We start from the raw sequence: 27,857 nt of genomic DNA, 5'->3' as shown, positions 1-27,857 counted from the left end.
ATGTCAGCATTCTGTTTCTTGCCATATTTCATTTAATATTTTTCATCAATTACATGATAATTTCTGTTGTAGTTTCATTACTTTTGTGGTGTAGTGGGCTAAACCACTGAACTGGTCAGCAGAATCATCCCTGTATTAAGAGCACTGTATGTGACTTTGGATAACATCATCTGCCAAAAACATAACTGTAAACAAATGTAAATGTGATTTTTGTAAATCCTTTTTTGTTAGTGTCTCGGGTACAAACACTCAATAAAGCTGCTTATTTCTTAAAGTTTACTTTTTCAAGGTACTACTATAATATAAATGCATACATACATTTCATACAATTTCTATTTGGGGTCATAAAGGGTTAGTTCACCCAATTAAAAGAAACCAGTTAGCTGGTTTCTTTTTCCCTTCTTCGAATATTTTCCTGTCAGATGTTAAATAAACATTTAGTAAGTGACTTTATGATGTATATGGTTAAGAATTCATGTAAATCCACTTTGGAGACGAACGTGTGGTTCTTGAAGCTCCCCTGTTAGCTGTACATAATAAAACGTGTTTTTACAGCAAAATCACAACTATACTATACTACCTAGCATCTTTACACCTTCAACACTTCAACAGTTTACTCTACAGTAGTTCAACAAATGCAATTTTAACACAAGGAACCGTATTTTTGGTTTTCAACTCACATTTGAAAGCATCCGCGCCACTTTTCTGCTCCGTGTTCGATTATGACGTATCCTCTCCCATGGCCTCCTGGGATAGAAGAGTGTCCATCGGATGCACACTTCAGAATCTGGGTGGAAGCAGTAGGCCATCCGGGAACTTCTTGACCACTCATTTATGATTACTAAGGTTTTCGGACATACTACTCGTTTCACATACTGTTTTCTCTTACTATATTAGTAGGTAAGTAGGCATATTCGGACACACTTTAAGTAGACGCACATCCGAATCTCGCGAGAATTAGACATCATCCAGGTAATTCTCACCTACTCTTTTATGAATACTAAGGATTCGGACATACTTATTCATTCGCCTACTGCTTCCCCCCTACTATATAGTAGAGAAGTAGGCTGTTTTGGATGCAGCCCAAATCTTGGTCCAAAAAAAGTACTATCCCCCACCACTCCAAACATGATTTTGCCCCTGGCCATTTTTGGTTTCTAGCTAGTTGTTTTTCACTGTTCATATTTAGTAATTCCCAGTGGCCATCAAGTGTGATGTTAAAATTTGTTCACAGTCCCAAAACATCTACAGTCATGTAGAAGCTTCTGTACGTTAGTTAGTTATTAACTGTGACATTGTCTATAAAGCCCTGTTTGACAGGTATATTTGACTAGTTCTAATTAAAGTTTCCACATTATTTACATTCACTATCCACTAAACGAGCACCTTTAAACTATAATGCAATACACTTTAATCAGAGTTTGTACAGAAATATATGGTACATTAAACATTTAACTATGATAAAAATTCCTGTAAATTACAAACCCGATTCCAAAAAAGTTGGGACACTGTACAAATTGTGAATAAAAACAGAATGCAATGATATGGAAGTTTCAAATTTCAATATTTTATTCAGAATACAACATAGATGACATATCAAATGTTTAAACTGAGAAAATGTATCATTTTAAGGGAAAAAATAAGTTGATTTTAAATTTCATGGCATCAACACATCTCAAAAAAGTTGGGACAAGGCCATGTTTACCACTGTGTGGCATCCCCTCTTCTTTTTATAACAGTCTGCAAACGTCTGGGGACTGAGGAGACAAGTTGCTCAAGTTTAGGAATAGGAATGTTGTCCCATTCTTGTCTAATACAGGCTTCTAGTTGCTCAACTGTCTTAGGTCTTCTTTGTCGCATCTTCCTCTTTATGATGCACAAAATGTTTTCAATGGGTGAAAGATCTGGACTGCAGGCTGGCCATTTCAGTACCCGGATCCTTCTTCTACGCAGCCATGATGTTGTAATTGATGCAGTATGTGGTCTGGCATTGTCATGTTGGAAAATGCAAGGTCTTCCCTGAAAGAGACGACGTCTGGATGGGAGCATATGATGTCTAGAACTTGGATATACCTTTCAGCATTGCTGGTGCCTTTCCAGATGTGTAAGCTGCCCATGCCACACGCACTCATGCAACCCCATACCATCAGAGATGCAGGCTTCTGAACTGAGCACTGATAACAACTTGGGTTGTCCTTGTCCTCTTTAGTCCGGATGACATGGCGTCCCAGTTTTCCAAAAATAACTTCAAATTTTGATTCGTCTGACCACAGAACAGTTTTCCACTTTGCCACAGTCCATTTTAAATGAGCCTTGGCCCAGAGAAAACGTCTGCGCTTCTGGATCATGTTTAGATATGGCTTCTTTTTTGACCTATAGAGTTTTAGCCGGCAACGGCGAATGGCACGGTGGATTGTGTTCACCGACAATGTTTTCTGGAAGTATTCCTGAGCCCATGTTGTGATTTCCATTACAGTAGCATTCCTGTATGTGATGCAGTGCCGTCTAAGGGCCCGAAGATCACGGGCATCCATTATGGTTTTCCGGCCTTGACCCTTACGCACAGAGATTGTTCCAGATTCTCTGAATCTTTGGATGATATTATGCACTGTAGATGATGATAACTTCAAACTCTTTGCAATTTTTCTCTGAGAAACTCCTTTCTGATATTGTTCCACTATTTTTCACTGCAGCATTGGGGGAATTGGTGATCCTCTGCCCATCTTGACTTCTGAGAGACACTGCCACTCTGAGAGGCTCTTTTTATACCCAATCATATTGCCAATTGACATAATAAGTTGCAAATTAGTCCTCTAGCTGTACCTTATATGTACATTTAACTTTTCCGGCCTCTTATTGCTACCTGTCCCAACTTTTTTGGAATGTGTAGCTCTCATGAAATCCAAAATGAGCCAATATTTGGCATGACATTTCAAAATGTCTCACTTTCAACATTTGATATGTTATCTATATTCTATTGTGAATAAAATATAAGTTTATGAGATTTGTAAATTATTGCATTCCTTTTTTATTCACAATTTGTACAGTGTCCCACCTTTTTTGGAATCGGGTTTGTAAATATAAAACCAGTTTAAAGACATTTTTATCCTGCCACAATCTAAAACATTCATAGGAAGTTCTGAATTGTTTTGCACAGCATTAGACACGTCAATGGTGAGAGAAAACACTCCTTGTTGATCAGGCTCTTTTTACAGGACAAACCTGAAACCCATAGTGTTTAAAATGATTGTGTGAAAACAGACGCAGTCTTACCTCTGCTTCTCTGAGAGACTCATCTTAGAGAGAGAGTCCTTTCCTCGCTCCTCTGACATTACTGCAGATAAACTGACACTGAAAACAGCTCAGCTCTGGTTTCTCTGTGTCACTGAAGACCATCAGATGCTCAGCATGACCTGGACATGACAATGATTCTCTGAGATTAATATCAGGATACTTCAGAGGGATATATGATGATGAAAAATGACAAATGTTGAGTTAAACAATAAAAAAATAAAATATGCTACAACTATGTTAAATATAGGGCTGCATGATTTATTGCGATAAAATCGCACGCGATATGGCAAAGGCTGCGATTATTTAACGCGCAGCTTGTCAGAGCTTTATGGCTCTGTGACCAGTAGTAAATGCTTCTCCGTCTGAAAGCCAGAGGGCAAGTTTAAGCGACAATCGCGTTCAAGTTCAATGTTATTTTCGTATCATGTTATATATTGTGCAGCCCTAGTTAAATATTAATGTTATTAATACGGTTTTATTTATGCCTTCAAAGTGACCACAAACTGTCATTCAATTTTTCATTGGTTTTGGTGAGAAACAGCCACAGTGGATGTTCTTTTAAACATTTTCAACACTAGTTCACATTACTCTCTAACTCTAATTCATTAGTATGGAACATGAAGATGTTTATGTTGCTTTATTGTGGTGTCCATTGAAGTGGACATGTAAAAATGTTCTAATTTAACATTAATATTATAGAAGCTCTGAGAGGCAAAGCATTTTTTTTTCTTGCTTTCTAATGATCACGACTTAATTCTCTCATGGCAGGGCTCTATGCTAACATTTTTCTTTAGGAGCACTTGTGAAGTGAGAATTATGAAATGAATTATGAAAATAAAACCGCCAGTAGGTGGCGATAAATCTTAATGTGCGAGTCATTCATTCAGTCGTTCAAAACGCAGATTCGTTAAAAAAAAACACAGATTCATTCAAAATCACTGATGCTTGGAGATGCGCAACAGTTCTGGTGTGGCTTTGTTTGAAACCATTTTCACGAAATGGAGCTAAAACACAGTATCGTAGCTAAAATGTTAAGTGACTTAATATCAGCTTGTTTATTGGACTTCAATAAGATCAGTAAGTACCACATTTGGAATCATGCAAATACTCTGAGAAACAGCTGCGATAGACGGTGTTACTGGTGTTCAGCGGCAGCACCGGTTATATCGTTTGCCAACCATGACCGCGGCACCGCCCCCAACATCGTTTTGATTTTTTTTATAGTAATAATAATAATCATTTAGTTCAGTTAGAGAATAGACGCTACAGTTAAAACGGAACTGTACAATTCAGTGAGGCTAATGAGAGTCGCAGCACAGATCAGCAGCAAGAGTCAAATTTCACCTCACTTCACCCATTTCGCCTCACTTTTCTGAGTGACAAGATGATGGATGAAGATTTGATTGCAAAGTGAAATATAAATGCGCATATTTAAGCGAGTTTGTCACTGTAGTGTTCTGTTGTTGTGGGGTTTTTTTTTTATTAAGAATAATAATAACGAACCCACCCACCATTCAAGCAATTGCCACTACTTCAAAAGTGAAAGTATGCGCACGGGCATTCATAATTGTGTGTGTTTTTTTTTGTTTTGTTTTTTAAATTAATTTTGAGGCATTTTTGCCCCAAGCCCCTGTTAATTTCCAACCTTGCTTATGAAAATCCAAATGTAGTATTTCCAGTTAATTTGGCTGAAACATCTGCAGCATGAGATGGTCTGGTAAGTGCATTATACCCGTTTCACCTTTATACAATCTTTGAAGTGTAGTCCTTCACGCACGCCTTTTGCACTTGCTCTGCTGACTGAAGCAAAGTCTTTGAATGAATGTATGAAAAGCAGCCGACTACAGTATGAAACATATCTGTTTAGTGTAGATGCATTTTGGGAGTTGTGCTTTTTATTCCGAGAATAGATCGGAATTGATTGAGTCACTCGCAAATGTGTGCCTAAATATTTTTTCACAGTCACACGCAGTTATTTTTAGTCGCAAATGCGACTGATATGGTCACACTGTAGAGCCCTGCATGGTCTCTACAACAACAACAACAACAAAAAAAAAAATGAACCAATCAGATGTTTTAGTCAGAATCTGCTCAACACCGTACAAAAAAGTTCTGCTCGCAAATCCTATCATTATAAGCAACGAAGTATAAACATGATGTCAATAGACATTCACTGCACAACTTCATGATTATAACGGGGAGTTTTTGCAGCTTTGTGTACATTGCGTTGTGATTGACAACTTCAGTGATTATAATGGCACCGATCTTTGCTCACTTTCTGTATATCCCCTTAAGCCCCGAGGGTATTTTTAAAGTTTGTAAAGAGTGACACAAAAAAGTCAAGACTCATAACTCCAAAACTAGCAAGGAGAGTCAAAAGGTTAGTATCGTTTGAAAGGAAACTTTACATTTTTTAATAAAAAAAAAATTACATTTGGACATTTTCATGCTGAGAAACTGCAAATAAACAGCAAAAAATGTGGAAAAAAAGGGAAAATTTACATATCTTTCTAATTTAAAATGGAATAACTCATGAAGGAAATAAGGTAGTGGGATCTTTTTTGTGATGTTCCTCTATATGTGAGCTGTATCTTGATCAAATTTTGTGGTGATCGCATAAAGAAATCAAAAGTTACAGCATTTGGAACAAAGGTAGGCATTTTTTGTTTTTGTTTTCTGAGTGACATGCACAAAAATAAATCATAAATCCAAATCTCTAGCAAGGAGAGTCAAAAGGTTGGTATTGTTTGAAAGAAAACTTTACATTTTTAAATAAAAAATAAATAAATAAAAAATTAATTTGGACATTCTCATGCTGAGAAACTGCTGAAAATAAAAGTTTGCTCAAGAGAAATTTTACATACATTTCATATTTGACATGCAATAACTCAGAGAGGAAATAAGGTAGAAGATTCAATTCTTTTTTGGTGATGATCCTCTAAATGTGCGCTGTATCTTGATCAAATTTTGTGGTGATCGCATAAAGAAATCAAAAGTTATAGTATCTGGAACCAAGGTAGCCTTTTTGTTTATCCATTGGCGCCCCCTGATGGGCATTTTTAAAATCGTTCTTTTATGTGGAGTAACTCATGACCAGCACATGGCATTTTGTTGATCTTGAACTAATTTCAATTGGAAGCATCCACTGTAAGTAATGATGTGCCATTTTCTACAATCTATGTATGTTTCATGAAGTTATAAGCTAAATACATTTTAGTTTAGTTAGCATCTGTGGGGTTTTGTGTGTAAATTGGATTATGCTGAGATTGGACTTTTAATCGTGGGAATCTGCTGTAAATAATGATGTCCAATTTTCCACAACCAAAGCATGTTTCATGATGTTACGAGCCAAAACGTGACATAAATGCCACATCAGCTTGTTATTTACATATGGGTCTTGCAGGGCTTCATGTACAAAAACTTGCTCAAGTTTAGTCAAAGCCCAAAACAATGTTGTATTCTACTCCATGAGACCTTTCAAATAACATCTAACACACGATTATCTGAGCTGTATGATGCTTTTGACACATTGGAGTACACAGTACAAAAAAAAAATTATTATTTTTTAATTATTATTCAGCAAATAACGCAGCAGTACTTTGGAGTTAATCAAATTAGCTACATTTATTGTAAAGTTCAGACTCTAAGCTTTCAAATGACACATTTATTGATGACTAAAGGGATAGTTCACCCAAAAATGAAAATTTGATGTTTATCTGCTTACCCCCAGAGCATCCAAGATGCAGGGCTGTGTTTACACTGGCACAAAAAATCCGATCTTTTGCTCACATCTGTCACAGATTGGAATTAGTTGCACACGTGTAAACACAAAAATCCACACAGATCTGTTTTTTCCGCATCTGATCTGAGCCACTTCCAAATGTGGTTTTAAATCCGATACATATCTGATCTCTGGACATGCAACCTACGTCTAAACACACGTGTCCAATTCCCATTGGAATTCCACGCCACCACAAGGTGAGGGCGACACTTTAATGTTGTATTATGAAGCAGATGTGTATGCACTCGCACTAAAAATTTGCAGCTTTATTATTGAGGTGGGAACTTTATATGTCTAACTTTATTTTTCTAGAGAGAAATTGCGCGCGCACACACACACACAGCAGCAGCTGAATTTCAACCTTTGCCCGGTTAATTTAAAAGAGACCGCCATGTTGTTGTTTTTCTTATAAGCCAAAAGCTTCACTGTACTCTCTCTCTCTCTCTCTCTCTCCCTCGCTCGAATTCATAAAAAAAAAAAAAAAATGGATTTCTAAAACTAATAACTGTAGATAAAATATCAAACGCAAATTACCTTTATTTTCCGGTCTATATCCATTCATTCAGATTTTGTGCTGCAATACATCCATGACACTGACAGCTGTTAACTTATCCATTCTGGCAGGTAATCATGGCCACTCAACATGAAATATATAATTAATTTTAATAGCACGGCCATTCAAAACCTGAGGGTCTACCATGTGCAGTGCCTATCACCTATCAGTGACAATCATTTTGGGCCAGGAAGTAATGTTAACACAGATATCGGATACCAGTCGCATCTAAAGTGAATGTAAACACACAAACCAAAAAAAAAAAAAAAAAAATCGGATGGTCAAAACATTGAATCTGTGCATTAAGACTGGCAGTGTAAATGCAGCCTAGGTGGCTTTGTTTCTTCAGTAAAACACAAATGATGATTTTTAACTCCAACCGTTGCAGTCTGTCAGTCTTATAATGCATGTCAATGGGAACTCCATCTATAAGAGTCAAAAAAACATGCACAGACAAATCCAAATTAAACCCTGCGGCTCGTGACAACACATGGATCTCCTAAGACACGAAGCGATCAGTTTGTGCGAGAAACCGAACCGTGTTTAAATCATTTTTTACCTCTAATGCACCACTGTGTCCGACTGCCTTGAGTATCCGGTGTGTGAGGTGTGTATGCGCTCTGGCATAGTTTAAAGGATTAGTCCACTTTCAAATAAAATTTTTCTGATAATTTATTCACCCCCATGTCCTCCAAGATGTTCATGTCTTTCTTTCTTCAGTCGAAAAGAAATTAAGGTTTTTGATGAAAACATTCCAGGATTTTTCTCCTTATAGTGGACTTCACTAGAGCCGAAACGGTTGAAGGTCAAAATTACAGTTTCAGTGCAGCTTCAAAGAGCTTTAAACGATACCAGACGAGGAATAACGCCTGTTTCAAACTGCAAGCGTAAGCAGCGCGTATTTTTTTTTTCGGCGTGCATGTTAACCAGCGGATGCATTCACACAGGCAGCAAGAGCAGCGCGTAAGCGTTGAGCAGGAGCTTTGCGTAAAGCCGAGTTCAGACTGCATGATTTTCAAAGTAGTCGGGTCACTGTTCTTTTCACACTGCATGACTATCTTGGCCAGCATTCAGTCGCTGCTGTGTTCAAACTGCACGATGGATCGGCGACAGAAGGTTTCACACTGCATGACTTTACAATAGGAAGAATCTGTCTGGCACGCAAACTACGTTTCACAACCAAATACACGCGAGATGTGACAAGGAAACAACGCAATATCACGCGTGCAAGACCGGAGTTCTCACGTGAGACTGGGATTATTATTAAAAATGGTATATATAGACAGGCATATCTTGCACTAACCAAATCAAACACGAGTTTGCTGTCATGTAAACGTGCACGCGGCAGATGACGTAAACACAAAGTTTCCTGCACAGCAATGGATGACACAAGGCTGATCGTGGAGGTCGAGAAGCAAAGTGCATTATGACCCCCCCCCCTACTACAAATAAAATACTACAAGGACATATCTTTGAAGGAAAAAGCATGGGGAGAAATTGCTTCAGCTATTTCTGCAGATGGTAAGTCATCAGTTTTATATTTTTCTATATGCAAATCTGTTTTGTTTGAGGGAAGTTTGCTAAAAAAATTCTGCCGTTACATGAAAACACATCAACATTCACTGTGTTATTAAAATATGTATAACAATGTATTAATTAATAACAAAGATCTATCAGTAGCATAGTGATTGTGCGTCTTTTTTGTGCCAAACATCATAAATTGTGGATGCTTTTTCTCTCGATGACATGTGCTAATATTAATTGACAAATTGTACAAAATTGAAGTCAGATGGACAGATTGAAGTCGAAAAAATGTTCTTCATGTGTCTATATTAACATTACTACTGTAGTTTACATCACCTCAAAAATCTTATACTTATTAAATTATAAAACTTATACTTTGCATTTAATCAATTGCACATGTCCAGTTCAGTCTTTTTATGTTATACAATGAAACATGAACAAGTGATTAAGGAAAATTTTATTTACAATACAATCATAAAAAAACAAAAAAAACAAACAAAGGATTCATTGTATTCATTGTATAAATAATATTCATTGTAACATAACTCAAACCAGTACTAATTAACTTTCTTTTTTTTACAAGGGTTTTATTTTCTTTCTTTAAAACACCCTGTATGTTGCCACTGTATATTTCCCTAAACCATTTCCCTAAACAAATGATCTGCAAAACCTTTCACACACGTCGTACGCTTCTCTACTTCCCCTGTTTCCGCCTATGTTTCTGACCGGTGGTAGCACGCTGCCTCTCTCTTCAGCCTCATCTAGCCATCTTTGGTTCTGGGATGGGGTCATGAGGTAATTATGCAAGATGCATGTTGCCATTACCACAGAATCTGCATTTTCTGGCTTCACATTTAGTCTTGTGTGAAGCACTCTCCATATTGAGGAAAGAATGCCAAAGGCACACTCAACTACCATCCTGGCTCGAGACAGCCGGTTATTTAAAATGTGCCTCCATCTTGGAATGTTGTTCCCTGGAAATGGTCGCATAATGTACGTCTTCAAGGGGGAATGCTGCATCTGCAACCATGGTATATGGCATGGGACCCTGAACACCAGATCCCGGTAAAGGGTCATCTGCTGGCACAGACAGACTTTTCACCTCCATGCCTCTTCCGAGAGATGAGCTTTGATAAACCGGACCATCACTGGCTTGGCCAAAGTCTCCCACTTAAACAAATGTAAATTTGTAGTCTGCATCAACCAGTGCAAGAAGAACAATAGAAAATGTCTTCTTGTAACTGAAGTACAAACTTCCAGAATGAGCAGGTGCCACTATGTTGACATGTTTGCCATCAATGGCACCGATGCAGTTTGGAAAGTTCCATTTACACCAAAATTTGGAGGCGATGATTCTCCACGTCTTCTGCTGGCTTTGGAAACTGCGTTGTCAACATTTTCCTTTTAATTGTCCGGCAAGTCATATTCACACACCCAGCAACAGTGCTTGTCCCAAGATGATATTGGATAGCAAGGCTTTCCCCTGTTCCTAGGAATCTGAGAAAAACAGACAAAAGTATGTAGTTATTACAATGTATTTTCTTTTCCCCACAGTGATTGAGTGTAAAAGGAGGTGGAAGGCACTAAGAGATGCCTTCGCAAGAAACAGGAAGCAAAAAAATATTCCTAGTGGCTCTGCTGGTGGAAGCAGCAGAGAATGGAAATATGAACAAGTCATGTCCTTTCTAATTCCCCATTTGCAGACCAGAAGGTTAGTCTGTTATATTGATGTTGTGAAATATGCTTGGAATTATGTTAATTGAATAATCAAATAATCAAATTTGTTACATACTGAAATAAGGTATTATTAAACTAATTTGTACACAGTTGAAAAATAAAAAAAAATAAAAATAAAATATATATATATATACTATATATATATAGTTTTTTTTTTTTTTTTTTTTTTTTTTTTATGTTTCTAAAAGATGTAAATAAATGTGTTTTTCTTATTATTTGTTGTAGCTCCAGACACACTCTGCACACTCTAGACATGACTGTTGCAGAAGATGATGTGGAGCCAGAATTAGCAGAACTATCAAGGTCAAGTTCTCCAGTGCCATCTCAACCGAGATCAACCCAACATTCTCTACAATTTCAAGATCTGACACCTCCACACCACCAATGGTCAGTCAGAGGTCAAACACTCCCACACCCCATCCCAGAGTGCAAGCACTAATTAGTGAGACTCAGCCAATGAGACCGAAGAGGAGGTCGTCAAATGATCCAACTGCAACCGAGCAACAGCTTTTGGGCATTTTAACACATCCCACCACAACACCGTCACCATTTATTCCCAAACCAGGAGAAGAAATGTATTACTTCGCCCTTAGTTTAGTACCAAGACTTACAAGACTATTTCACCTTAATAAATTTAAGGGACCAAAACAGCTCCCTTAAATCAACTGACACTCAAAATACGATGGCTGATTTAGTGTTAATTGAAGAGGAGGAAATACCAAGGCGTGTTTTTAATGATCGCAATAATCCCTTGGAGACGATGAATGATATACAGTTATTGAGAGAATATCGGTTTGACCGCCAGTCAATCCTTCGTCTCACCGCGACACTAGAACATGACATTGAGCACCAAACCCGGCGAAGTTACGCAGTTCCAGCACTCTGTCCAGTTTGGTTTACGTTTTTTGATTTCTGTTATGTTTGTACTCTCCATAGCACAAATATATTCATACAAATGTGGTTTTAGCGAGGATTTGGCTTTGTGGTTCGTTATGTTCTGTTTACTGTTAGAGGTAGTAACTATAGCAACCGCTGCGATCATTGCTGTATGTTGTCAGAAACTACCATGAAACGCTTAGTGTAAACACTTAGGTAAGGGTGAAAGTTAAGAAGTTTGTTGCAACGCTCTTAGTGAAATCCCTTACCTCAGGGATTTTTTTCTCCCTCAGGGAAACCCTCACTTAAGGAGTTTCATGCAACCAGGCACTGGCCAACAAGAAGGTCCAGCGATGGAAGACACATCACCAGTATATCACCAGTTTTGATACATTTACTTTGGTTTCCAACATTTAATTTGGTGTGATAGCAGTTTTGGAGTTATACTACTTTGTTGTACATGTTTGTGCCTAATTTAACACATTATAGCCTATGTTTTTAATTATTTTAAAAACATTTTGAATACTGCATGCTTCTGATGTGATATTTATATTATTCTGTTTTAAGTTTGAGCTGTTGCCTTTTTATTACAAGTTAATAAAACATTTTGTGTTACTCATTTCGTTTACCTTGCATCATTGTTTCAGTAATTAACATTTAAAAGTACATGTTTTAATTTGTATAATATTTCATTATTAAATTAAACTACAACCATATAATTTGATATTAGAAAAATCACTCAAAGCATCTGTTATTACCTCAGTGTCACTGCAAGTCTCTGTTTGGGTTCGATGGCTGCTCGAAAAGTAATTGATTGTCTTTTGAGCTCGGGTCCAACAACAGAAAGAAGCTCGTCCATTTGCTCAGCACTCATGTAAAAATATTTTAGATGACAGTCGGCGCATTTCCGTGACAAGATGGTGGAAAACACCAAACTGTCTCTTGTGCAGGTTGATCGGATGAACCCACACTCTTTGTCGCTTCATTCGACGTAACTTTCTGAGCAAAAGGTAAAGTGCAATAACTCTTTCTGTCTACAGCCAGAACTAGAAAAGAATGAAAACAAATTGTTAAAATATGGTAAACAACAATTCTACATAAATTCTTACAGCTTACACTTAATAGACAAATAAATACAATTATTCTGATCATATTTTAATAGGATTGTATGACAGCAACTACAAAAGACCACTTATAAAACAGAAAACAGTGATAACCAAATTACACCAATATTAGGCCTATAAAGTATATAAGGGCACTGAAATAACTTAATCGTCTGCAAATGTTATTACAAATACTATGCGGGTTAAATATAATAAAATAAAAAGTTGAGAGAACTTACCCATTGTTTTAAATGGTTCTTTTGTCTGCCTGGTAGAGAAAGACGACACTTTGGAGCCGCTGCTGTGATGCTGCACAAACGCTTCCAGTGTGAACACTCTCGCGCATCTGCAGCTGCAGTGACGGTGTGATGCTCATGCGCTGCTCACGCTTGCAGCGTGAAACAGGCGTAAGGGTCTTATCTAGCAAAACGATCGGTCATTTTAAAAAAAAATACAAATGTATATGATTTAAACACAAATGATCGACTTGCACGTGCTTCCACTTTCTGTATTCTTCAAAAAGCTTACACTATATCAGTGTTAATTTTGATTTAGTCTTAGTCTTTATCTTAAGACGAAAATACTCCTTAGTCTTAGTCACATTTTAGTCTTTCATATTTTAGTCTAGTTTTAGTCGACGAAAAGTCATCACATTTTTGTCAAGTCTTAGTCATAACTAAGGTAAGAGACTGTATTGACATTGCACTCATAGCAGCAGCAGCTGGTGCAATCATTCATATCCTCTTTCAGTGGTTCTCAAACTTTCTAGACTAGAGTGTCGTAACCCCTGAGGGATTTAACATCCTTCTGTGTACCCTCTCTTTTCCACTTAGACTGCAAATAATAAAAAAAAAAAATGCAATAAATATAATGATGATAAAAAACGAAGTGATACTTTTAAATATTACAATAAAACCGCTAGTAGGTGGCGTTAAGTCACTGTTTTTGTGAGTGAATAATCAAGTCATTAATTCTTTAAGTATCAAAGCAAGCGGCAGTATTTATGAATGAATAATTGAATCATTGACGATTCGTTCAAAGCCACAGATTCGTTCACGAAACACACAACGTGTGCTGCAGTTCTGCTGTGGCTTTCATTGCAAAATAGAGCAAAAATACTGACAATACTGTTTAAAATGTACATTACTTAATATTACCCTTTTGTTTGTTATTCGGGAAATTATATATTATATTATATTAGGGCAATATTCTTGCTGGTATAATATGACCAACATTAAAAACAGTAATTCGTTTTTGTATCGAAGAGAGTTTTAATCTTAAATCTACATGCAGTCTGTGTCTATATTTGTTCTTCATGTTAGTAAGTACTAAATCCCCACTTTTACAAAGGTTCTATTGTCGATAACAGCACCAATTAGGGATGGGCATTTTCCCAAAATATTGTATTCGAATATTTGGGCTCGTAAAAAATGAATATTCGAATATTCGTTTATTTAAATGAGGTTAAACGAGAAGGACGTTATTTTTTTTTTAATTCACCATTCCTCAACAAGCTTAAGATTAGGCAATATGCACAACAAGCTTACGTTATATCTTAAGCTTTTCTTTTAGTTCAAAGCATTAAACAAACAAAAAATATATATACTATATATATAAAGAACAAAAACATATAGGGCCCTATTTTAACGATCTAAACGCAAAGTGTAAAGCGCACGGCGCAGGTGCACTCAGGGCGTGTCCAAATCCACTATTGCTATTTTAACGACGGAAAAACAGTCCGTGCGCCGGGGCGCATTTTTGAAATGGGTTGTCCCTATTCTCTTAATGAGTAATGAGTGTCATCTCCCATTCCCTTTAAGAGCGAGATGCCCTCGCGCCATGGCGGATTGCTATTTACATGGCGGAATTTGTTGGCGGAAAAGCTGAACGCTTTTCAAGCGAAGAAACCGATCTGCTCATGCGCGAAGTTAAAGCGGGCTTGCAAATAGCTTTTCAAATAGCTCCCCGCGATGAGTCAGTTAATATATATGTGTGTGTATTGGCACGATTGTTCAATTAATTAGCCAATTTCGTTCATCATTATAAGTAGTAATAGGCTGAATTGAAAATAGGTAGCCTAATTCTAATACACACAATGACTATTCATCATTACATTTTTATATTTATGTAGCCTACACAATAATATTCTTTTACACTGTAATCCTTTTGTTTTTAATATGTTTAACATGTTTGTGTGATGCGCATCCCTGTGTGTAATAAGCAAAGTCAATGCGCACTGTGGACGCGCCCAGAGGCGCAGTTTCTATCAACGCGCTCTAACAAAAAAATATTCCGCCATTGACTTTAGACTTTAGACCAGGTTTGAGTTGGTCTATGGCGCAGTCTATTTTCAGCTCCTTAACATAGCAATGCGCCGGCAATGCGCCTGAACACACCTCTTTTTTAGACCAGCACTCCCATGGGCGCACTAACTGGCGCAAATGCATTTACTAATTTAAGGACGTGGCGCTGAACGGGAAAACGCGAACGGCGCAGGACGCAAACTAGCAAACACACTTGCGCTGCACCTTGCGTCGCATTGCGCCGGGTGTATTATAGGACCCTGAATCTCAAGCAGCGCGAATGGGAAAAACACTTATAAAGCAGACAGCGCCAGTTATCGTACAAAACGTTCATAATACACTTGAGTCAGTAACGTTATATGGTATGGTTATCGTTTTCATATGGTTTCACATGTTCATGTTGAGAAAAACAATAATATCCACATGCTCGGGTGAGAAAATGAGCCGCAACAGACATTGCAGAAACAAGATAATGATAATACATAACGGTATGTTAAACTAAGTTTCATGCGCTTTCTCATTATGGTGGTGATATTATGATAACTGTTTCACTAATTGATTTGATCAAAAGTAATTAAATTGTGTAAGATCATTTTCATCCAAGTAATTCCAAACTTCGCGAGGCAGATGACAACATTATGTGACGATCAAATAAAATTAACTTGTTAAACGCCCCACAGAGCCACTCGGTGCATTTAGTTATAACTGCGAGTTTTAGTGCTTAGGATTTATCATGGATTCACTGCATTTACGGCCAGCAAAGCAACATAGTAAAATTCGAATAGTATTTTTATTTTTCGAATATTTTTTACAGGTCGAATACTCGACTATTTGTGCACACCCCTAGCACTAATGTAGCGCGATGCTGGCTTGTGTGGGTGCAGTCAGTTTTGATCATGAAAGATGAGGTAATCTGATTGAATATCGTGTATATATACGACATTTTACCTCCTAGAAATACATGTTCAGTTTTCATGTTATTTTAAGGTGGAGTAGAATAAAATGAACATCAGTCTGAGAACCACTGCTGGATATTAGCCTGCACTTTGGTCTCAGATTTAATCAGTAAATGAGCAGCGCAATATAGACACTTTAACTTAAGAAGAAAATCTCAAATGAAGAGCACTGAACTCCAGCTTACTTGTCTGTGTTTTCAGATCATCCATGCTTCTTCCTCAGTGTAGAGAGGGCTCGTGTGCGTGGTTGCCAGATAGTAAAGATCAAGTAAAACGTGTTCTTTTAACAGAAAAGCTCTGATTGGGGGTTTAAATTCTGGAAATCTGGCAACCCTAAGCGTGACAAGGTTGTCAAGGACCTTTTTTCGTCATAGTTTTCGTTAACGAAATTAACACTGCACTGTATGTCCTACACCTTCCTTATTCATCTTACGGAAAAAACGGAACTGGCGCTGCGTTCATTCCGTAAGTTGAATAGGGAAGGGTAGGACATACAGCGTAAGCTTTTTGAATTCCCATTGACATGCATTATACGACTGACAGACCGCAACAGTTGTAGTTAAAAATCATCATTTGTGTTCTACTGAAGAAACAAAGTCACCTACATCTTGGATGCCCTGGGGATAAGCAGATAAACATCACATTTTCATTTTTGGATGAACTATCCCTTTAAAGGAACACTCCACTTTTTTTGAAAATAGGCTCATTTTCCAACTCCCCTAGAGTTAAACAGTTGAGTTTTACCGTTTTCGAATCCATTCAGCCGATCTCCGGGTCTGGCGGTACCACTTTTAGCATAGCTTAGCATAGTTCAGGGATGGGCAACTGGCAACTGTGCGTTCAGCACTCGTTTAGTGAGGTCTGATCGCGCTCTGTCAACGGCAGTGATGTCTTGCACTTATACTTCAATGAGTGCGAGACATCACTGCCGTTGTCAGAGCGCGATCAGACCTCACTAAGCGAATGCTGAATGCAGCTGGACATAGTGGTGTATTAGAGGTAAAAAAATGATATAAATACTGTTTGGTTTCTCGCACAAACCGATTGTTTCGTGTCTTAGGACATCAACGTGTCGTCACGAGCCACAGGGTTTAATTTGGATTTGTCTAAGCAAGTTTTATTTACTCTTATAGTAGAAGTTCCCATTCACTTCCATTATTTGACTGACAGACGGCAGCGGTCGCAGTTAAAAATCATCATTTGTGTTCGACTGAAGAAAAAAAAGTCACCTACATCTTGGATGCCCTGGGGGTAAGCAGATAAACATAAAATTTTCATTTTTGGGTGAACTAGCCCTTTAAATATGGCCCGCTGGACATTTGAAAAGCAAGTAATGTAAAGATTGCTTTCGGATTAATAAACATATACAATAAATAAAATATGAGCAGAAAACATGATTTGCAAGCAATTTAGATAACTTTGAATCCATGTTTTAGTTTTGTGCAATATAATATATAATTTTAATAAATGTTTAAAGTTTTGGTTTTGTGCTTATTTATTTATTTATTTATTTATTTTGATTTACGTTTATTTTTCAATTAATTAATGTTTAGTTTTGTGCAATATATTTTTAAATGCATTTTTAAATTTTTGATTCATTCTTTTTTTTTTTATCCGAGACTGCAATATATTCGATATATTCGATCCCATACTTTAGGCAGGGTTTTATAATCACAGAGGGCCAGTTATGGGGGTTGAGGGACATATGCTTACCAAGAAAAACGTACTCGGTTACTAACGTAACCTCGGTTCCCTGAGATACAGAACGAGTACTGCGTATGGGGAAAGGTCTCCTTTTTCCCCGTTACTGAAGCCTTTTTCAATAACGCAGTGTAACTGCATCATCATTGGTTCACTCATAGACAAGTTGTTGAACCAATGACGGCGCGGCATAGCTACGCGGCCTATGGCGACAAAGCGTGCGAATATTCCCGGCGAAATGGGCGGGGTTTAAGGCTATTTAAGCAGGCTTTTCGCCATAGGATTTCAGGTCATTCGACAGAAGCGACGACACTAAAGTCGCAGCCTCGTGGCACGGCATGTATCGCAGTACTCGTTCCGTATCTTAGGGAACCAAGGTTACGTTAGTAACCGAGTACGTTCCCTTTCGATACTTCACTCGTACTGCGTATGGGGAATGAATTCAACCGCGCCGTGTCACGGCAGGGAACGACTGGACTTGTCTTGGGGACGCTGCTTTGAGACCGCCATCCCTTTGGTGCAGCCCCCAAAGCAGACAAAGAGCTCATCAGATTGCCGGAAAGGCTGAGATCGCTCAATGTAGGTCCTCAACGCCCTGACGGGGCAGAGTAATTCCAGCTCTCGCTCATCCGTTGAGGGAGGAAGCGCTGAGAGGGAAATGACCTGTGATCTGAACGGAGTCGAGAGCACCTTAGGGACGTAGCCATGCCTAGGTTTTAGAACGACTTTGGAGTCGTCAGGCCCGAATTCAAGGCACGCAGGGTTCACAGAGAGAGCCTGCAAGTCGCCAACACGCTTAACCGATGCTAGTGCAAGCAGCAGAGCGGTTTTGAGCATCAGGGGCCTGAGGTCAGCTGAACGCAGTGGCTCAAAGGGAGGCCCTTTGAGAGACCTGAGGACCAGAGAGAGGTCCCAGGTAGGGACGGTGAGAGGACAAAGAGGATTCAATCGCCTAGAACCTCTCAAGAAATGCACCACAAGGTTGTTTCGTCCCACTGACTGGCCAGCTATAGGAGCGTGAAAAGCTGCAATGGCTGCTACGTAAACTTTGAGCATTGAAGCATCCATATCCAAATGCTCCTGGAGGAAAGACAGTATCGGTGATACGTCACACTCCACAGAGTCTATGTTGCGTGCAGAGCACCAGCCAACAAAGACAGACCATTTCTGGGCGTAAAGGCGTCTCGTGGACGGCCCTCTCGCGTGAGAAATGGTATTTAGCACGTCCCTTGGGAGGTTAGCAGGCTCCCATTGAGGGACCAGAGGTGCAGAGCACAAAGTTCTGGCTGAGGATGCCAGATTGTCCTGTTCGCATGAGAGAGGAGGTCCCATCTCAGGGGAATTGGCCACGGGGCTTTCGTGGAAAGCCTGAACAGCTCCGAGGACCAGACTTGGCTCCTCCAGAGCGGGGCCACCAGGAGGACTCTGTGTTTGTCTTCCTCGATTCGCCTGATGACTTGAGGGATCAGAGCAATCGGGGGAAAAGCGTACAGGAGAGCGTTGGGCCAGACGTGGGTCAGCGCATCTTCCACCTTCAAAAAATAAATTGGGCAGTGAGAGTTGTCTTGTGAGGCCAAGAGGTCTACCTCTGCCTTCCCGAAGAACTCCCAAATTCTGAGAACTGTCTGGGGGTAGAGCATCCACTCGTCTGAGGGAACATTGCTCCGAGATAGCATGTCTGCTCCCAAATTCGTCCTCCCGGGTATATGAGTCGCCTTGAGCAACTGAAACCTCTGTAATGCCCACTCCAGGAGACGTGTCGTCAGAGTGCATAAGCGGCTGGATGAAAGACCGCCCTGGTGATTTATGTATGACACCACTGTCACGCTGTCTGATTGGACTAAGATGTGGCGTCCTGTCAGGTGTGCCTGAAACGCCTGAAGGGCTCGGATCACTGTCAGCATCTCGAGGCAGTTGATGTGCAGATGGCTCTCCTCATGAGACCACGAGCCGAAGGCCGGCCTGCCCTCGCAAAGAGCGCCCCAACCCTCGTTGGACGCATCTGTCGAGAGCACAGTCCTTCTGGACACCGCCTGTAGGGGTACTCCTTGACTGAACCAAGTAGGGTTCGTCCAGGGTTCCAGAGCTGTCAAACAGGCTCAATTGACCCTGAGATGCAGGCGGCTGAGCTGCCAGGCGTGAGGAGGGACCCGAAACTTCAACCAGTATTGCAGAGGCCGCATCCGAAGAAGGCCGAGCTGCAGAACCGGGAAGGCGGAAGCCATCAGCCCTAACATCCTCTGGAAGAACTTCAGAGGGAGAAAGGCTTTGTTCCTGACCGAAGCCGCGAGCTGCTGAATAACCAGAGCGTGCTCTGGTGAGACTATAGCCGTCATACGGGCTGAGTCGAGAACTGCACCCAGGAACGTTATATGCTGGCTGGGGAGCAGCAAGTTCTTGGCAAAATTGACCCTGAGACCCAGGCACTCCAAGTGGCTGAGTAACACGGATCTGTGATGTTCTAGCTCGGCTCAAGATTGGGCTAAAATGAGCCAGTCGTTGAGATAATTGAGAACTCAGATTCCCATCTGTCTCAGAGGGGAAAGAGCCACGTTCATGCACTTGGTAAAAGTGCGAGGAGCTAGGGACAGCCCGAATGGAAGGACCGTGTATTGGTAAGCCACTCCCTCGAATGCGAATCTCAAGAATCGCCTGTGGTGGGGGGCTATCTGGATGTGAAAGTATGCATCTTTCAGATCCAGCGAGCAGAACCAGTTCCCGGGGCAAATCTGCGCGAGGATCTGTTTCAGCGTTAACATTTTGAACTTCCGTCTCATGAGGGAAAGGTTCAGCAGTCTGAGGTCCAAGATTGGTCTAAGACCACTATCTTTTTTGGGGACAAGGAAGTAATGTCTGTAAAAGCCCGACTCGCTCTTTGAGGGGCTCACTATTTCTATAGCCCCTTTCTCCAGCAGAGACATCACTTCTGCTCGGAGGACATGAGCGTCGTCCGTGTTCACTGAAGTGGGAAGTACGCCGCCAAAGCGCGGGGGTCTGCGAGCAAACTGGAGCGAGTAGCCTTGAGATATTATCCCCAGAACCCACTTTGACACTCCGGGGATGGCCTGCCAGGCCTCAACCCGTAAAGCAAGGGGTTGAATGGCACCAGGTGGCGGGCCGCTGAGAAGGGACCCGTACACTGGCGAGTGTGGAAGACAAAAATTGCTCTCTCTTTGAAAATGTAAAATATTTATTTTGTTCGCTAAATAGGTGGGGTTTTCCTCCGAATCACTGGCCCATTCCTCCTTTTCAGAAACCGCAAGAGACACGGAGTCATCATCGAGCGGCTCGTCCTCGTCCTCAGGTGACGAGGTCACTTGCGTCACCCGAGGGACGCAGCTCAGGGCGGAAGAACAGGATGGGGGACTGCTCTCTCAAGGGAGAGGGTGAGGCATACGGGGGCTGAGCCGGCGTGAGCTCATCCAACTCCGGGCGCTGGGCCGCTCTGCCCCGCTGTCTCTTCCTAGCCGGCTCGCGGGAGGAAGGAGACAGGAGGGCGCGAGCGGCGGGACCGCCTTCACTGAAGAAAGCGATCTTGCAGTGAGAACATGAGGTCCCGGTGAGTGCAGCCTCTGCATGGGGTCTGCCCAGACAGCCGACGCACTCACCGTGCCCGTCGTCTTCATGCAGAGGGGCTCTGCATGTGCCACAAGAGTGGCGCGGTATTTGTATCAATGCTGCCGCCGTGAAAACGCCGTTTGAGGGGTTCTTTTAGAGCGGTGAGGGCAGAAGGAAGCTCTTTTAGAGCGGCGAGAGCCGCAGGAAGCTCTTTTAGAGCAGCGAAAGCTGCAAGGAAAAGCTCTTTTAGAGCGGCGAGAAACCGCGGGGAAACTGCTCAATTAGATGCGCCGGATGGCGGCAGGAGACGCGCTGGCAGGCGGCCGGAAGCGGGCGGCTCAAGACGCTTCTTCGTCGGCGAGCTCAGCAGTCCGCTACGGGAGCCTCTTCGACGGCGGCGAGAGCTTCTTCCCAGGCGAGCTTCTTCCAGGCGGCGGAGGCTTCAGGCGGAGATCAGCGAGGAGCGATGTGAATTCGTCGCTGAAGGAGAGAGAACTGAAATCCTATGGCGAAAAGCCTGCTTATATAGCTCTAAACCCCGCCCATTTCGGCGGGAATATTCCCGCGCTTTGTCGCCATAGGTCACGCAGCTATGCCGCGCCGTCATTGGTTCAACAACTTGTCTATGAGTGAACCAATGACGATGCAGTTACACTGCGTTATTGAAAAAGGCTTCAGTAACAGGGAAAAAGGAGACCTTTCCCCATACGCAGTACAAGTGAAGTATCGAAAGGGAACTTGATTTCTCTGATCTATGTGCACCACAAGATGTTTGAAGGCCAAATAAATTGTATAATAATAGCTTTAAAACCATGTCAGTGGACAGCAGATTATTTGTCAATACCTGTTCTCTCCTCATCTCCATCACTCTTTCTTTTTCTCTCAGTCTTCTTATCTTGCTCTGTCTCTTCCCCTCCTAAAGCTGAGCTTTGACTGATAGACTTCTCATTTTCATCTGTGAAGAAAGTAAACATATTTATGTGTTTGATGAATCATTTCTTAGACAAGTTAATTTACTGAAGGCTACAAGGTAGGTAACTAAGTTTAATAAATTCATTCACAATGTGTGCACATTCATTACTAAACTGCCATAAAACATTTTTTGAGCCGTGAACAGGCTGCACAACATTAAAAACACTAAAGGTACTCAGTTTTATCTACAAGTTGAAATTAGTTATTTTTGCATTTTTCAGAGCAATTTTTGTCTTCCGGTCTGAAAAGCAAAGTCGCAGCAACGTCACAAAATCTGCAAGATCCGGAGTGCTGATTGGCTCCAGTATGGGCTGGTTGAACATGCTGACATCAACAATTAATGAGGCTTCTCTGCATTTATTCATGACATAAAGCTCATTCAATCCAATCACTGCGCTGTAGTATGCATACGATTATAATTGCGGTATTATTCAGAGGGGCGTAGGTGCTTGTTTCCTCAGTGCAGCAACACAAAAATGCATTTTACTTTTATGACTAATATGATGAAAACGGATTTGTTAATGTTTATTGCCCCCTCACATTAGTTAATTACATGAATCAGGTAAAATAGGCAATTAAAAAATGGCGAATTTAGACAAAAGTTCATTAGTTTGCATCCCTGGTTATTTTATGTCAGTATAACATTTCTATCCTAAAACAGCTGTCAAATATGAAATGTTTAGTTTATCTACTTACATCTTATCTTGCACTTTATGACCGTTAACCAAAGCGTCGCTGGAATTCGCGCTCAGCTTCTGTGAACATAAACTCTGCCTACTTTGATTTGATTGGTCATCTCAAATATTCTGACAGTGACGTCAGACCGCTGAGGCTCAGATGAGAAAATCTGGTGCTCCCAAGTGAAAAAAAGTACACTTTTAAAATGTACTTAAACTGCTCTATTTTTGTGCACTAATTTTGTACTTAATATACTAAAAATTCTTCTTTAGTACTTCTTAAGATCATTTTAAGAACATGTAAGTGTACTCAACTGTGCTATTTTGAGACACCATGAAATATGAACTAAAATGTGTTTTTAATATACTATCTGTATTTAAAAAATGTATTTAGATACCACTTATAGTACATTTGAACCCATAGTGTACTACAAGTGGTAACTAAATACATTTTTGCACGTTTTTACACTGATTCTTCCTGAAGCAGTATTTTGAAATCGGCCATCACTAAATAAGTCGTTATTTTGTTTTTTTGGCGTACCAAAAATATTCTTGTCGCTTCATAATATTAATATTGAACCACTGTACTCACATGAACTGATTTAAATATGTTTTTAGTACATTAATGGATCTTGAGAGAGGAAATGCCATTGCTGGCTATGAAGGCCTTACAGAGCCATCGGATTTCATCAAAAATATCTTACTTTGTGTTCCGAAGATTAACAAAGGACTTGCGGGTGTGGAACGACATGAGGGTGAGTAATTAATGACAGAATTTTCATTTTTGGGTGAACTAACCCTTTAAATAGTCCAAATTCCAACAGCAAGTGCTTTTAGCCTGAAAAATTTGCTACTTACACAATGTCTCTCCTCATACTTCCTTCATTTAGAATAATGCCAATATAACGACTGCCAATAAATCTTAATTTTTAAGGAATTGGTTTAACAGGGAAATTAATCATCTTATGAATATGTTTGATAATTATGGGAATCTTTTAACTTATGATCAATTCATGCAAACCCACAGTTTCCCGGTGCATTTTAAAGGAATTTAATTCGGTCATTAAAGCTATTCTAAAATTTTAAATGGTCTTGAACTGATTGATAAAAAAAATGCAAGAACAAACATATTTGTACTATTTTCCAAAAACAAAATAAAATAACAGCTAGAGGAAAATTCTTTTGGAACTCTATTATTGATAATATTAATTGGAAGGCTGCTTGGTTAATCCCCTTTAAATATTGTATCAATAACAAAACTAAAGAAATAAATTTAAAATTTTGCATACCATCTACCCTGTTAAATGTTAAAATGTTAAACCCTGTTAAATCAATAATTTCAAGATACTCTGATATTGATGATTTATACTCCTTTTGTAAAAATGAGAAAGAATTGTTAACACATTTGTTTTTTGATTGTACAATTACCCAAAATTTTTGGAAGGAAAATATTTTTAATCTAGTAAAGGATAAATACTAGGGGTGTGACGAGACGGGTATCTCACGAGACGAGACGAGACTCGAGATTGAGTTCACGAGATGAGACGAGACAAGATTTTTACACACTATTTTTAAGAAATCCTCAATGGTGAAATACATGACTAGAAAAAATATTCTGCAGGTGTATTTGAAATGTTTTAACTAATCATCTTATAATGAATGTCATTCAGTTCTACTTTCTGAGTATGAATTATCATATGCAGTAAAAGACAACAATACTCAAGTACTGTAAAAGGTTTTGTCACTAACTCAACTGACTGACTTCTCTTCTGTATGATTTCAGTCTCTTCAGATCTTACTGTACATGATTTATGAGCTTCTACAACTTTTGACCTCCTAACTGAACTCCTTTCCACAGACTGATCATAGAAATAAAAACAGTATAAATAAAAATGGTAACACTTTACAATAAGGTCTCATTTATTAACATTAACATATTAACCAACATCAACTAACAATGAGCAATATATTTGCTACAGTATTTAAACCTTACTGTTTGTGCTTAATAAGATTAAGAGAAAACTGTTATTCATTTTTATGGTAACACTTTACAAGTTGAAACCATAATCGCACTCTCTCAATATTCAAAGTGCAAATAAGACCAAATGTTTCTTTGATACAGAGCTAAGAGATGGTTACAACTACACTGCCCAGCCTAAAATAGCTTTCATATTGAGAGATATTTGCATTCATCAGGGAGCCGCTTTCAAAATGCGGGTACTGAAATCGCGTTTGAATGCGCGCGCGTTTACTTTCACTTTTAGCGATCGCGCGTAACTCTGTAAATATGGAGCGGCGGCGACCGTTATCCAACTGAATTAAATGTTTTTTATTTAAACACAAAGCACAACGACAGTGGAGGCGTAATGTAAATGTAGCGGTGGCATATTCTTTCCTAATCATCCTAACACTCTGTCATGGCAACATCACGAGACTACTTTTCGCCTCGACGAGAAATCTCGTGACACGAGATCTCGTCACACCCCTAATAAATACTGTTTTTCTTTAAAGGATATTATTGTGTAGTATGCACTGTGATCAAAAATAAATAGGACCAAACGTGATTGAATGTAAAGGTTTGTGTCTCGTTATTCTATTAATAACTACCGATTGATTTTGCATTTCTATCAGAAATTAAGAATTATTAGTGTCATTGTAGTGTTGCAAATATCTAAGCTATCTAATAGCCTACTTCAAATCTCAAGGTTAAATCAGAATTTTTTGTAAAAATGTTTCTGTAACAGCTGCCAAAAATAGTATAGCTCCACTGTGGTTTTTAACAAATTAAAAATAAAAAATAAAAACCCTTTTCAAAACATCCCCCACTCTGTTTTTTTCACAAATCGCAAAGCTTACTTCTGCAGTACAGACGTTCTTGTCCTGCAAGACCAGAATCCAGAAGTCTCTGAAACGCTGTTTGTCACGTGGTACGATTCAATCTTTCGTAAAACTAGGGTGACCAAACGTCCTGTTTTCCCAAACGTCCTGACTTATGCCTAAACTACAGTTGTTTACTTCTAGGTAACAGTTTATAATGTTTTCATTAGTATGCATGATTTGTGCAGTCGTCTGTAACTGAATAACAGATTCGTGTAACAGCAGAGCAACCTTCAGCTATCGTCTACAATGAGTTCAGCTCGATGTGCTCTTCCTTTGTACCTTGCGATGTAACAGCTGATTAGCCTGTATACATTTCTTTATAACTTTCATGCTTATTTGTTAAGTAGTCTAACAAAAAACTGCTGGGAAAGATCAGCTCTACTGCAAAATATGGGCAAACAAGGAGGATGAGGAAGAAAAACAGGAAGAGGAAAACGAGAATGAAGAAGAAAACTAAAGATATAGCCTAGATATTTTTTGTTAGTTTTTGTAAATTTGTGAGAGCTATTTTTGTTAAATTTGGATTGCTAATATAGCAGAGGTATTTTAGTTATTATTTATTTATTTTTCTAATACAGAAGAGACATTATTTCCATCATTATTTCATTCGTTAGTTATTATTGAAACTTGAAAACATGTTGAGTAACCTCTGAGAATTTGTGTCTTTGGTTATAGATAGTATTTTGTAATATAACAATTTTCTATCCATACAGAGGAGGCATAGCCTACTTTAAATGTGTTGAAATTATAAAGCATATTTAAGTAAACTTCGAGTATAATTTGAGTATAACACTGCCAGGCCGAGTGTCCTGGTTTTCGGTAATCAAAATATGGTTACCTAGTAAAACAGTCTGTGGTAAAAGAGATTCAGTGTTGCCAATTACTTTCAGTTGAAAGTAGCTAAAACTGGTCGCTAAATGTCGTCATACTGATCTAGGCGAGTCACGGTACGGATCTACTTGGATCAACTGGGGATCATGTTAACTGGGGGCGCGCACCAGGCGCGCACGAGCAAGCAGATAGTTTTACCTGGATTTCCAGCAGATGTTAGACGGCGACAGGTTCGTCACATGCGATATTCCACGTGGACCATAGATTTAAAAACGCATCGCACCGGTTGTATACATTGCAATGCGTAATAAAGCGCCTTGATTTCACGGTGTTCGTTCCTGCGTTTTTGGAGCAGTTTTAAGGAAGTTTATCATGCTCTCACGTCACGCTCACAAACCACGCCCACGTTAACATGGGACACTAGTTTCAATGAATGTCAAATGTCAAACTTGTCAACGAAATTAAGTAAAGTATAAGTATTTATTTTCAACATTAGTGTATCATATTGTGTCTGTAGTGTGCTGCCATGTGTTCTAAACACAAATTACAACAGACAAAATTAAAACTAGCAGTAGGCTACCTAAAGCAAACATGAGTTGCCTTAATCCTAAATCGTTCATAATCAAATTATTTATTTTATGAGCGATTACATATATTAAGGGGGAAAAAAACAGACACTTTGGCTTGTGTTTGCTCTAGGTGATTTTACTGATTTTGTTGATTTCATTTTCTGAGATCTCTTGCTTAGGTTTCAAGTACAACCTCTGTTTCCTAAAACAGCTATGTTTCATTCTGGATTCATGACTGATTTAAACTCAACTTTTGCTTTGGCTCAGGAATTATAAAAACATATTGTTTAAAAAAAATGTGTTTTATTTTTTTCTAAACGATACAAATAGCAGAACAGAAATCTGTTTAGAACAGTTCTGTATTTAATACTTAAGTTTCTTAGAATCATATAGCCTCATTAATTAAAATAACTGAATTTAATGCTTAAAGTAATAGTGTGTATGTATTGTACATTCAGTTAAGCCGGGGACACACTTAATGATCGCTATGGCCGATTATGAATGTAATTTGATACTTACGACTGATCATGCCCAAACACGCT

The 27,857-nt window shown here is 39.3% G+C and overlaps 1 protein-coding gene across 3 annotated transcripts in view; it reads right to left on the bottom strand.

Annotated features, from left to right (window-relative positions):
• The window catches only part of LOC125256206 (NACHT, LRR and PYD domains-containing protein 3-like), a 128,698-nt gene extending 101,430 nt beyond the window's left edge, over positions 1 to 27,268 (bottom strand). For all 3 annotated transcript variants that reach the window (XM_048171968.1, XM_048171969.1, XM_048171970.1), the window contains exons 1-3: positions 26,945 to 27,268; positions 22,231 to 22,341; positions 3,274 to 3,413 (exon numbers count right to left, since the gene is read on the bottom strand). In XM_048171968.1, the coding sequence (XP_048027925.1) occupies positions 3,274 to 3,332 (59 nt within the window). In that variant the 5' untranslated portion in view covers positions 3,333 to 3,413; positions 22,231 to 22,341; positions 26,945 to 27,268. The remainder of the gene's footprint in view (positions 1 to 3,273; positions 3,414 to 22,230; positions 22,342 to 26,944) is intronic.
• Between the last annotated feature and the right edge of the window lie 589 nt (positions 27,269 to 27,857).

The sequence above is a fragment of the Megalobrama amblycephala genome, linkage group LG21 (assembly GCF_018812025.1).
Source record: "Megalobrama amblycephala isolate DHTTF-2021 linkage group LG21, ASM1881202v1, whole genome shotgun sequence".
NCBI classification, from domain to species: Eukaryota; Metazoa; Chordata; class Actinopteri; order Cypriniformes; family Xenocyprididae; genus Megalobrama; species Megalobrama amblycephala.
Note: the sequence above shows the minus strand (reverse complement) of the source record. Positions and strands in the feature narration are given on the sequence as shown.